This window comes from Mustela erminea, chromosome 12, assembly GCF_009829155.1.
Source record: "Mustela erminea isolate mMusErm1 chromosome 12, mMusErm1.Pri, whole genome shotgun sequence".
NCBI lineage: Eukaryota > Metazoa > Chordata > Mammalia > Carnivora > Mustelidae > Mustela > Mustela erminea.
This window is the reverse complement of record NC_045625.1, coordinates 88,966,408-88,979,494: the sequence shown is the minus strand read 5'-3', so window position 1 is coordinate 88,979,494 and position 13,087 is coordinate 88,966,408. Positions and strand designations below refer to the sequence as shown.

At 46.6% G+C, this 13,087-nt stretch overlaps 1 protein-coding gene across 2 annotated transcripts in view; it reads right to left on the bottom strand.

The window, feature by feature from the left end:
* The window catches only part of CENPP (centromere protein P), a 223,180-nt gene extending 210,152 nt beyond the window's left edge, over positions 1-13,028 (bottom strand). The window contains exons 1-2 of one of the 2 annotated variants that reach the window (XM_032308421.1): positions 12,640-13,028; positions 734-915 (exon numbers count right to left, since the gene is read on the bottom strand). In XM_032308421.1, the coding sequence (XP_032164312.1) occupies positions 734-915; positions 12,640-12,746 (289 nt within the window). In that variant the 5' untranslated portion in view covers positions 12,747-13,028. The remainder of the gene's footprint in view (positions 1-733; positions 916-12,639) is intronic. The other variant, XM_032308420.1, reaches the window with a different exon arrangement.
* Positions 13,029-13,087: the final 59 nt, after the last annotated feature.

Genomic DNA, 13,087 nt, shown 5'->3' with positions numbered 1-13,087 from the left:
AGTTACCGCATGCCCTGAACCGCATACCGTGAACAACTCACGATTTACAAATTAGGGGCGCCTAGGTCACTCAAATAGATTAAGTATCTGCCTTCGGCTCAGGTCATGATTTCCAGGGCCTGGGTTTGAGCCCCACATTGGGCTCCCAGCTCAGCAGACACCCTTCCTCCTCTCCCTCTGCTTGTGCTCTCTCTCTCTCTTTCTCGCAAATGAATATTTGAAAAAAAAAAAAAAAAAGATTTACAAATTAATGGTACTGTTGTTCTTTCACTTACTTATTACTTGTATTAAGATACTTAATGATAAAGCCTGTGTCTTCCTTAATATCTACCTCAGACAGCTTTTAAAGAGTATTATGCACACTGTGATGTTCAAGATACGTGACAAAACAAGTTTACCACAACCACACAGTCATATAGAAGGTCATACAGTTATCTTACACAATTTTTTTTAAACATTTATTTATTTTTAGAGAGAGGGAGAAAACCCATGGGAGAGCAGGGAGAGGTCAGAGGGAGAGAGAGAATCCAGTGAGTGTGGAGCCCAACACAGGGTTCGATCCCACGAGCCTGAGATTATGAACTGAGGCAAAATCAAGAGTCGAACCCTTAACCGAATGAGCAGCCCAGGTGCCCCTACCCTATAGAACTTTAATTCAATGCCATTACAGCCAATTTCTTATGCATAATAAGATAAGCTTCAACATCACTTCAAAATTAAAATTAATACTTACTCTTCTCTGTCTTCTCAGTGTTTGTTAGGACCTCTGTCTTCATGGAGTAATTTCTTATACTGATGCCAGTAAGTGTGCTTAGAAAAAGAAGTTCTGATTCTAAATTTCCAAGATGACTTCTCAGATCTTTTGAAGAGGCCCATCCCTCAGAATCTGATTGATACATTTCTCGAAGTGATTTTCTAAAAAGCAAATATAACCAATAATTACTCCAATGAAGAAATCACTAACAAGTGTTTTATCTAATAACTAAATTTCTGAAACTATTCCTATTTTGTCTTCTTTTTTATTTTTATTTTTATCTTTTGGTAAAGATTTTATTTATTTATTTGACAGAGAGACATATCGAGGGAGGGAACACAAGCAGAAAGAGTGGGAGAGGGAGAAGCAGGGGCTTCCCGCCAAGCAGGAAGCCTGATGCAGGGCTCGATCCCAGGACACTGAGATCCTGACTGAAGCCAAAGGCAGATGCTTAACAACTGAGGCACCCAGGCGCCCTTACTTTTTTCTTTTTTCTTTCTTACTTTTTTCTCTTGAAAACTGCCTGATTTTTCTCAAAACCAATATGCCTACTAACACTGTAATTTTTAATCTCAAATACTATATTTCTACCTATTACAAACAATTGTACAATAAATTATAACAAGAATACTTTGCAACATTAAAATGTCTTTTCAAGCTGGAATGTTTAAAATATTCCGAACTGAATGTCTCATATCCCAAGACATCTCAAATTATTTTTCTAAGTAGGCTCCATGCGCAGTGTGGATCTTAACATGGGATTTGAACTCACAACTCTGAGATCAAGACCTGGGCCAAAATCAAAAATCAGACACTTAATCAACTGAGCCATCCAACAACCCTTAACTCTAACTTCTACAACAGGTAAGGGGCTCTCTGCTCTGAGGGAAGATTGCTTCCCTTCCTCTCTCTCTGCCTGCCTCCCTGCCTTCTTGTGATCTCTGTCAAATAAATAAATAAAATCTTTAAAAAAAAAAAAAAGTACAATACCTAGGAATAAATTTAAGCAAGGAGGTAAAAATCTGTACCCTGAAAACTATGAGACATTGGTGAAAGAAACTAAAGGCACATGTTCATGGATTGGAAAAATTAATATTGTTAAAACGTTCATACTACCCAAAGCAATCTACAAATTCAACGTATTCCCCATCAAAATTCCAATGGCATTTTCATAGAAATAGAAAAGACAATCCTAACATGTGTATGGAAGCACAAAGACCCCAAATAACTAAAACCATTCTGAGAAAGAACAATGTTGGAGGCGTCACACTTCCTGATTTCACACTAATTACAGCCTATAGTAATCAAAATATTATGGTATTGACATAAAAACAGACAAACAGATCAATAGAACAAAGAACCTAGAAATAAACACATGCACATATGGTCAATTAATTTATGACCAGCCAAGGATATATAATGGCAAAGAATGGTCTCTTCAACAAAAGTGGGAAAACTGGGTAGTCAATGCAAAAGAATGAAACTGGACCACGACCTTACACAATACACAAAAATTACCTCACAATGGGCTAAAGACTTGAAGATAAGACCTGAAACTATGAAACTCCTAGAAGAAAGCAGAGGCAGTAAACTCCCCAGTCTTGGTGCTGACTTTTTTTTTTTTTAAGATTTTATTTATTTATTTGACAGAGAGAGATCACAAGTAGGCATAAATAAAATAAAATAAATTTTATTTATTTATTTGACAGAGAGAAAGGAAGGGAAGCAGGCTCCCTGCTGAGCAGAGAGCCCAATGCGGGACTCGATCCCAGGACCCTGAGATCATGACCTGAGCCGAAGGCAGCGGCTTAACACACTGAGCCACCCAGGCGCCCCGGTGCTGACTTTTTTAATTTGCTATCAAAAGCAACTGCAACAAAAGCAAAAATCAACAAGTGGGACCACATCAAACTAAACAATTTCTCTACAGCCAATTAAATCATCAGTAAAATGAAAAGGCTTACTATGAAATGGGAGAAAATATTTGCAAAACAGGTTATCTGCCAAGGGGTTAACAGCCAAAATATATAAAGAATTCATATAACTCAGTAGCAAAAGAAAAAAAATCTGTTTAAAAAAATGGGCAGATATGGGATGACTCGGGGCTCAGTCATTTAAGTAGCTGCCTTCAGCTCAGGTCATGATTCCAGGGTCCTGGGATCGAATCCTGAATCGGGCTCCTTGTTCAGCGGGTAGCCTGCTTCTCCCTCTGCCTCTGCCTGTCACTCTGCCTGCTTGTGCTCTCTCTCTCTCTCTTTCTCTCATAAATAAATAAATAAAATCTTAAAAAAAAAAAAAAAAGATTATCTCCTCCCCTTTTCCAGCTGCCTCTCCCCCCGCCCCCCACATGTACTCTCTCTCTCCACCCCCCCAAAAAAAGGGAAGGGAGAAGAAAATCTGAACAGAAATTTTTCCAAAGAAAATATACAGCTGGCCAACAGATACATACAAAAGATTCTCAACGTCACTAGCCATCATAGAAATGCAAGTCAAAACCATGAGGTGGATTACCTCATACCTGTCAGAATGGCTATTACCATAAACACAAGAAATACACAGTTGGCAAGAATGTGTAGAAAAAGGAATCCTTCTGCAGTGTTGGTAGTAATATAAATTGGCATACTACTATAGAAAACAGTATGAAGTTTCCTCAAAAAATTAAAAATAGAAATACCATAAGAACCAGCAATTCCACTTCTGGGTATTTATCTGAATGAAACAAAAACATTAACTCAGTAGGATATATTCATCCTTATGTTCACTGCAGAATTATTTACAATAGCCAAGACATGGAAACAACTTAACTATCAACAGATAAATGAACAAAGAAGATGTGGTGTATATTATAAAAGTGAATGACAGTCCCATAAAAAGAAGAAAATCCTGCCATTTGTGACCACATGGATGGTTCTTGAGGGCATTACGTTTAATGAATTAGGTCAGATTAGACAGACAAATACTATATGATCTCACTTATATGTAGAATCTTAAAAATCCTAAGCTCATAGAAATACAGAGTAGATTGATGGTTGCCAAGGACAAGGGTGAAGGGGTTTGGGAAAATGGGTGAAGGTAGTCAAAGGGCACAAACTTCCAGTAATAAACTTAAAAAGGCCTGGGGATATAATGTACAGCATGATAACTATAATTAATAATGTATTATACATTTGAAGGTTGATAGGCTACTAAATCTCAAAAGTTCCTAACCCAGGAAGACCTTGTAATTCTGTGTATGGATGTTAATTTAACTTAGTGTCATAATCCTGTTGTAATATGTACAAATATCAAATTATGTTGTACACCTGAAACTAATATAATTTTCTATGTCGACTACACCTCAATAAAAAACAAAATAATAATTGGAGACTTCAATACCCCCCACTCACAATAATGTACAGGACTAGACAGGGGATAAATAAGGAAAGAGTAGTAGTAGAAATAACACAATAAACCAATTAGAGCTAACAGACGTATACAGAACATTCTACACAAGACACAGATCTGGGGCGCCTGGGTGGCTCAGTGAGTTAAAGCCTCTGCCTTCGGCTCAGGTCATGATCTCAGGGTCCTGGGACTGAGCCCCACATCAGGCTCTCTGCTCAGCAGGGTGCCTGCTTCCTCCTCTCTCTCTCTCTGCCTACTTGTGATCTCTGTCTGTCAAGTAAAATAAATAAAATCTTTAAAAAAAAAAAAACACAGATTTAACAGATATATATAAATTCTTCATAAGTGCACATGGGACATTTTCCAGGACATATCAGATACTGGGCAACAAATTAAGTCTCTATGTATTTTCACTATACTCATCCATATAAAGCATCTTCTCCAACCACAGTGGAATGAGGTTAGATATCAATAACAGAGGGGAAAACTGAAAAATTCACAAAACTGTGGAAATTAACACATTTTTAAAGAAAAGACTCAAAAAGAAACTGCAGGGGAAATGAGCAAATACTTAAAAGACAAAAATGAAAATACAATATGCCAGAATTCAAGGGATGCAGCAGAAGATGTACAAAGGGGAGCATTCATAACTATACACACTTCAAATTTAAGATCCCAAACCAACAACCTAGTATCACAACTAGAAAAAGAATGAACTGGGGCACCTGGGTGGCTCAGTGGGTTAAGCCGCTGCCTGCGGCTCAGGTCATGATCTCAGGGTCCTGGGATCGAGTCCCGCATCGGGCTCTCTGCTCAGCGGGGAGCCTGCTTCCTCCTCTCTCTCTCTCTGCCTGCCTCTCTGCCTACTTGTGATCTCTCTCTGTCAAATAAATAAATAAAATCTTAAAAAAGAAAAAAGAAAAAGAAAATGAACTAAACCAAAGCTAGCCAAAAGAAAAAGATAATAAAGATTAGAATAGAGAGAAATGAAATAGGCAATAGAATGAAACCAAAAGTTGACTCTTTGAAAGGATCAATAAAATTGACAAAAACTTTAGCTAGATGGACTAAAAAAGACAGATAAGGGGCACCTAGCTGGCTTAGGCAATAGAGCGTGGGACTCCTGATCTTGATCTTGGTTATGAATTCGAACCCCATGTTGGGTGTAGAGTTTACTTAAAAACAAAACAGGACACAAATTACTACAGTCAGAAATGAAGGTAGGGCCGTGAGCAATTCTACAAAAATAAAAAGGGCTATGCGAGTATTACAAATAGCAGTATGCCAATACATTGGATAACCTATCTGGAATGGCTCAATTCCTAGGAACAAAAAACCTATGAAGATTAAATCACAAAGAAATAAGAAATTTGAATAGACTTATAACTAGTATGATTGAATCCATAATAAAAGCATCTCTAACAAAGAAAATGCCCTGAACCTGATAACTACGAGTGAATTCCATCAAACATTTAAATAAAAACTAACTGATCCTTTCCAAACTTCTCCAAAAAGTTTAAAAGAGAACACCTTGTAATTCATTTATCAGGCCAGCACAACTTCCTACAGACCAATACTATTTCTCAGTATTAATGTAAAAACTCTCAGCAAATTAGTAGTAAATAAAAATAAGCATATTAAAGGGATTACACATCATGACCAAGTGGGATTTATTTCTGGAATATAAGGATGGTTCAAAATAGGACAATGGATCAATGTAATATACCACATTAACGGAAAGAAGGGAAAATGCAGAAAAAGCATTTGACAAAATTTAACACACTTTAATGATAACATATTTTAAAAAACTAGAAATAGAAGAAAATTATCCCAACATAATAAAAGCCATGTATGAAAAAAGATAAGGATGTCCACTTTCACCAATGAAACATGGTTCTAGAAATTCTCGGTAGAGCAATTAGGCAAGAAATAGAAATAAAAGACATCCAAATTGGAAAGGAAGTAAAATTATCTGTGTTTACAGATGGTATAATCTTACGTGTACACAACCCCAAAGATTCCACAAAAACAAGTGTTAAATGAATTCAGCAAGGTATCAGGATACGAAATCACCGCACAAAACTCAGATGAATCGCTATAAATCAACAATGAACAATCTGAAAGGCAGATTACAAAAACAATTCCATTTACAACAGCATCAAAAACTATTAATACTTAGGAATTAACCTTAGGAAGGAATTTACCTTAGGAAGGTGAAAGAGTTGTACAATAAAAACTATAAAACATCGCTGAAAAAAAATTAAATTTGATATAAACAGAAACACAGCTCATGTTAATGGATTAGAAAATAATATTATTAAAATGTCGATATTATTCCCATGCAATCTGCAGATTCAATGCAATCTCCACCAAAATTCCAATGAGGTTTTTTGCAGGAATAGAAAAACCCATCCTAAGATTCATGCGGAATCTCAAGGGATCTGAAATAGCCAAAATAGGGGCACCTGGGTGGCTCAGTGGGTTAAAGCCTCTGCCTTCGGCTCAGGTCATGATCCCAGGGTCCTGGGATGGAGCCCCGCATGAGGCTCTCTGCTCAGCAGGGAGCCTGCTTCCTCCTCTCTCTCTGCCTGCCTCTCTACCTACTTGTGATCTCTGTCTGTCAAATAAATAAACAAATAATCTTTGAAATAGCCAAAATAATCTTGATAAAGAACAAAGTTGGAGGACTCACACCTCCTGATTTCAAAATTGAAAGGTATAGTAATCAAAACAGTGTAGTATCTGCATAAAGACAACAGAGAGATGAATGAAATGGAATAAGAGAACCTAGAAATGAACACTCACGTGTGTGATCACATGATTTTTGACAAGTTTGCCAATATGATTCAAATGGTGCTGGAAAAACTGACTATCTACATGCAAAAGAATGAAGTTGGAACCTTCCCTAACATCACATACAAAAATTACTCATATTGGATCAAACATCTAAACGTAAGACCTAAAACAAAACTCTTAAGAAAACATTGCATAAAAGCTTTATAACACTGGCCAGGGCAATGATTTCTTGGACATAGCAGCAAAGGCACAGATAACAAAAGAAAAAAATAGACAAACTGGATTTCATGAATATTTTAAAGAATTATGGGGCGCCTGGGTGGCTAAGTGGATTAAAGCCTCTGCCTTGGCTCGGGTCATGATCCTGGGGTCCTGGGATCGAGCCCCACGTCGGGCTTTCTGATTGGCGGGGGGGCCTGCTCCCTCTTTTCCTCTCCCTGCCTCTGTCCCTCTGCCTGCCTCTCTGCCTACTTGTGATCTCTGTCAGGTAAATGGATAGAATCTTTAAAAAATAAAAAAATAAAGAACTGTACAACGTAAGACACTAACAAGAGAATAAAAAGGCAACCCATAGAATGAGAAAAGATATTTGCTAATCATGTATGATAAAAGTTTAATTTCCACATCTGTAAGTATCCCTAAAGCAACAGAAGCCAAACAACCTGTTCAAAAATGGCCAAAGGACTTAAACAGACATTTCTCCGAAGAGGATAGAAGACTGACTACAACATAAGACCTAACAGTTGGCTTTTCTTATCCTAAAGCAAGTGCCTGACTTAAGCTTTGAATGCAGAGGCATCTGCTTCATCCCCTTAGAAGAAAACTATTTCTAATAAACACACTGCCAGCCACAGGACTAAAGAGCTAGGCTGCGTTCCCACACTGAGAATCCTTTTGTTTTAGAAATCTTAGTTAATTTCACTAACTGACCATTTGGGCCACTTGTTTTTTTCTCTTCCTGTGTTTATATTCTTATTCTTACATTTTAAGTTTACCACTGAAGACCGAACCCTGGAAACTCTAGACCCTCACCCTCAACACCAATAAAAGCAGAACCTAGTCCTGTTCTCTCATTCCGTCTCCCTCTCTGCACTAATGACCTGGTAGTGTGGACCCCAGGGGATGTCTTGTACTCCAGGGCTCGTAAATAATAAACTACTTTTTTCTTCAAAGCTTTCTAAAGGTTCTTGTTGAAGGACGTCTTGCAATCATAAGAACCACAAGGTTCAGTCCAATCATAACATAGGTTTGGAAAAGTGAAAGGTCCCTGGGAAGCTCACTGGTTCCAAGCAATTCTATTCAATAGCATTACCACACACAGGCTGAGACTGGCCCAAAAAGATGGCGAATAAATACATAAAAAGATGATCAACATCACTAATCATTAGGGAACTGACCTCACACCTATCAGAATGGCTACTATCAAAAAAAAAAAAGGAAAAAAAAACCATTATCACTGAGGATGTAGAAAAATTGGAACCCTCCTGCAGTTAGCGTGAATGTAAAATGGTACAGCCACTGTGGAAAACAGTATAGAGGTGGGAGTTCCTCAACAAATCAAAAACAGATTCCAGCAATTCCACTTCTTGGTATACATCTGCAGGGGTCAAAACAGACCTCTCCCAAACTGTGCCACTTTGGCATATCGATTATTTTGTGCTAAAGGCACTTGAGACCCTCCAGGATCAAGAGAAAATTTTGTGCTCCTTTAACCACAGAGAACAACTTAAAATGAGGGTCTTCTCCAGAATAAGAGTTATTAACAGATAAATTTTATCTGAGCCACCCATCTGTATGGTACGGCAAACATCTAATCACTAAACATCTGCTCTTTTTACTGCCCTGTGAAATGCATTCCTTTCCTCTGAAGTCCCAGACCCCAAGCCCATTTTCCTTCATCCAGAATGACATACGTAACTCATTTTGCTAGTCTTTTCATACCTATGTGGATTCCTTAAATGTATGCCTATTAAATTTTAATTTCTCCTGTTTTTCTGTCTTCTATTTGATTCTTAGTCCAGCTAGAAGACCTTTGAAGAGACAGGAATTCGTGCCACTCCCCCCCCCATATCCAATAGAACGGAAAGCTGGGTCTCAAAAGAGAGATTTACACACATATGTTGATACAAGCATCATTGACAATAGCGAAAATATGGAAGTAACCCAAACAGCCACTGACAGATGAAAGGATAAATAAAATGTGGTATATTCATACAAAGGAATATTATCTGGCCTGAAGAAAAAAGGAAATTCTGCATTATGCTACCATATGGACAAACCTTGAGGGTATTATGGTAAGTGAAATAAACCAGTCACAAAAAACCAAATATGTATGAGTCCATTTATATGCAGTACCTAGAGACCGCAAACTCAGAGACAGGAAGCAGAACAGTGATTGCCAAGGACTAAGGGAGTGGGGAATCACAAGTTCTAAAGTTTCAGTCTTACAAGATGAAAAGAGTAAGGGAGATGGGTGGTGGTGACAGTCTCTCAACATTATCGGTGTATGTAATACTACTCATCTGTAGGTTAAAAAAAAAGTTAAAAGACAAATTTTGTTACATTTTAACACACACACACACACACACACACACACACAGCTTGGTACACAGGTCCCAGTCTTCCTTCTCCACCCCAGTAAAAAGTAATTGGATGTTAAACCCAAATACCCTGGACCAACATGTAATGCCTTCCACAATCTGGATTCTTCAACTTTCCCAACTGATCATTGAGACACGATTACAGGAATGGTCGACACACTATCGGGCTATCCTGGGCTAACAACGACATCTTGTGGCCAGTGAAGAAATCACTACTCTGCACAGTATTACTAGGCGCTTCTCAAACTTTCAAATATGCTGAAGTGTGGGGCGGGGGGGAATGTCTCGTTAAAATGCATATTCTGACTCAGGAGGTGGGATGGATCCAGGATCTGTATTTCCATGTAACTCCCAAGGAATGCTAATGCTGCTGACCTGGGGAGCAGCCTGGAGCAGCTCGCGTTTCAGTTCACTGACGTCACTTGTGGAGGAACACAGGTGTTCCCTGGTCACCCACTTCTCTCCCCTTCTCACCAGTTACCGCTTCTCACACTGCCACGATCCCACCCCCCGTGCCCGTGAGCATTTCCTTCCGAACTCCGCCCCCCTCTTCTACCGACTCGGGTCCAGCCAGCGCAGGAGGCTCTCTTTCTCTCTGCACCTGTGTCCAATCAGTCTCGACCGAGAAAACGAAGATCGTTTCTTCTTTTAAGCAGCTTGACTGACCGACACAGATCCTTCCTCTCCTCCATCTTCAGTTAAGCAAAGGGGCCTGGGCTTCCCAGTTAGGATCTTGGGCTGCAAACCCGCTGGTATCTAACTAACCACCCCCACCCCCGAGATGGTGGGCAAGCAATATCCCTTCCGCGAGCCTCAGTTTTCTTAACTCTAAAACAGGGCGAACAAGGACACCTTCCTCAGGGCTGTCCTAGGCAGTAAGAGTGCTCATAAAGGGGGCTGTATCTCCTAGGCTGGGGTGCAGCGGCAGCCCGCCCCTGCTCCTCTGCACCGCCGGCGTCCGCCCACCCCTCAGGGGGCCCCCCACACACGTGCGGGCATCCGGCACCCGCGGGCGTCCTCACACACCTCTGGGTCCCCCGCACCCGCGGACGCCCGCCCCCCACACCCACCCGCGGGCGTCCTCACACACCTCTGGGTCCCCCACACCCACCCGCCGGCGTCCTCACACACCTCTGGGTCCCCCACACCCGCGGACGCCCGCCCCCCACACCCACCCGCCGGCGCCTCACACACCTCTGGGTCCCCCGCACCCGCGGACGCCCGCCCCCCACACCCACCCGCCGGCGTCCTCACACACCTCTGGGTCCCCCACACCCGCGGACGCCCGCCCCCCACACCCACCCGCCGGCGTCCTCACACACCTCTGGGTCCCCCGCACCCGCGGACGCCCGCCCCCCACACCCACCCGCCGGCGCCTCACACACCTCTGGGTCCCCGGCACCCGCGGACGCCCGCCCCCCACACCCACCCGCCGGCGTCCTCACACACCTCTGGGTCCCCCGCACCCGCGGACGCCCGCCCCCCACACCCACCCGCCGGCGCCTCACACACCTCTGGGTCCCCCGCACCCGCGGACGCCCGCCCCCCACACCCACCCGCGGGCGTCCTCACACACCTCTGGGTCCCCCACACCCACCCGCCGGCGTCCTCACACACCTCTGGGTCCCCCACACCCACCCGCCGGCGTCCTCACACACCTCTGGGTCCCCCGCACCCGCGGACGCCCGCCCCCCACACCCACCCGCCGGCGTCCTCACACACCTCTGGGTCCCCCGCACCCGCGGACGCCCGCCCCCCACACCCACCCGCCGGCGTCCTCACACACCTCTGGGTCCCCCGCACCCGCGGACGCCCGCCCCCCACACCCACCCGCGGGCGTCCTCACACACCTCTGGGTCCCCCACACCCGCGGACGCCCGCCCCCCACACCCACCCGCCGGCGTCCTCACACACCTCTGGGTCCCCCACACCCGCGGACGCCCGCCCCCCACACCCACCCGCCGGCGTCCTCACACACCTCTGGGTCCCCCGCACCCGCGGACGCCCGCCCCCCACACCCACCCGCCGGCGCCTCACACACCTCTGGGTCCCCGGCACCCGCGGACGCCCGCCCCCCACACCCACCCGCCGGCGTCCTCACACACCTCTGGGTCCCCCGCACCCGCGGACGCCCGCCCCCCACACCCACCCGCCGGCGCCTCACACACCTCTGGGTCCCCCGCACCCGCGGACGCCCGCCCCCCACACCCACCCGCGGGCGTCCTCACACACCTCTGGGTCCCCCACACCCACCCGCCGGCGTCCTCACACACCTCTGGGTCCCCCACACCCACCCGCCGGCGTCCTCACACACCTCTGGGTCCCCCGCACCCGCGGACGCCCGCCCCCCACACCCACCCGCCGGCGTCCTCACACACCTCTGGGTCCCCCGCACCCGCGGACGCCCGCCCCCCACACCCACCCGCCGGCGTCCTCACACACCTCTGGGTCCCCCGCACCCGCGGACGCCCGCCCCCCACACCCACCCGCGGGCGTCCTCACACACCTCTGGGTCCCCCACACCCGCGGACGCCCGCCCCCCACACCCACCCGCCGGCGTCCTCACACACCTCTGGGTCCCCCACACCCGCGGACGCCCGCCCCCCCCACCCACCCGCCGGCGTCCTCACACACCTCTGGGTCCCCCGCACCCGCGGACGCCCGCCCCCCACACCCACCCGCCGGCGTCCTCACACACCTCTGGGTCCCCCGCACCCGCGGACGCCCGCCCCCCACACCCACCCGCCGGCGCCTCACACACCTCTGGGTCCCCCACACACCCGCGGACGCCCCACCACGCCCGCGCAGCGCTCCCAGCGTCTCCCGCACGCTTCCGTCCTCAGTTATTTCTCAAAGGGAGCCCCACTCTCAGGGCCAGCTGCCCCCTCAGGTGCCCGCAGTGACGCACGTCAGGAAGCCGCACCGCCGCCCGCCCGGGAGCCTGCGAAGGAGACGGGCCCGAGACCTCCGTTCTCCTCCACCAGCCCGACGCTCGGCTGAGGCGGAGTCGGGCGTGGACAGCGGAGCCCTCGGCGTCCGGGAGACTGCGCGGGGTGCGCGGCCGGCGGAGCCCTTCCCCCGTCCCCAGGGCCTGCGGGCACGTACGGAGCTCGCCCGTTGTCTTCCCCCGCCGTCCGCGGCTCCTCGCACGCCCGCCGCAGGGCCGCGATCTCAGCCTCCAAGGCGCGGACCTCGGCCTGCAGGGCGTCCATGGCCCGGCGCTGACAAGCGGCAGTAACAGCTGCGCGCGCCACGCCCCGCACTTCAAGCCTCCCGCGCTGCCGGCGCAGACCATCCGGAAGCTCAAAGGGGGAGACGGGCGAGCGGGACCCGCGCCCGCGCGCAGTATCCGGGCTCGTGGAAGTCGCTGCATTCTTTACTTTAGCTGGGCCCTAGGGGTCCCTGCACTCCGAGAGAGTTGGCTGGCTCCAACTCGAAGCCCAAGGGCGCGGCAGCCCACCCCCCTCCAGTGAACCTTGGAGCCACCCGACCGAATACGTCACTGGAGAGGCGGTTCCTGGACCACGTGACTGGGGTCCTGGGACCACGTGAC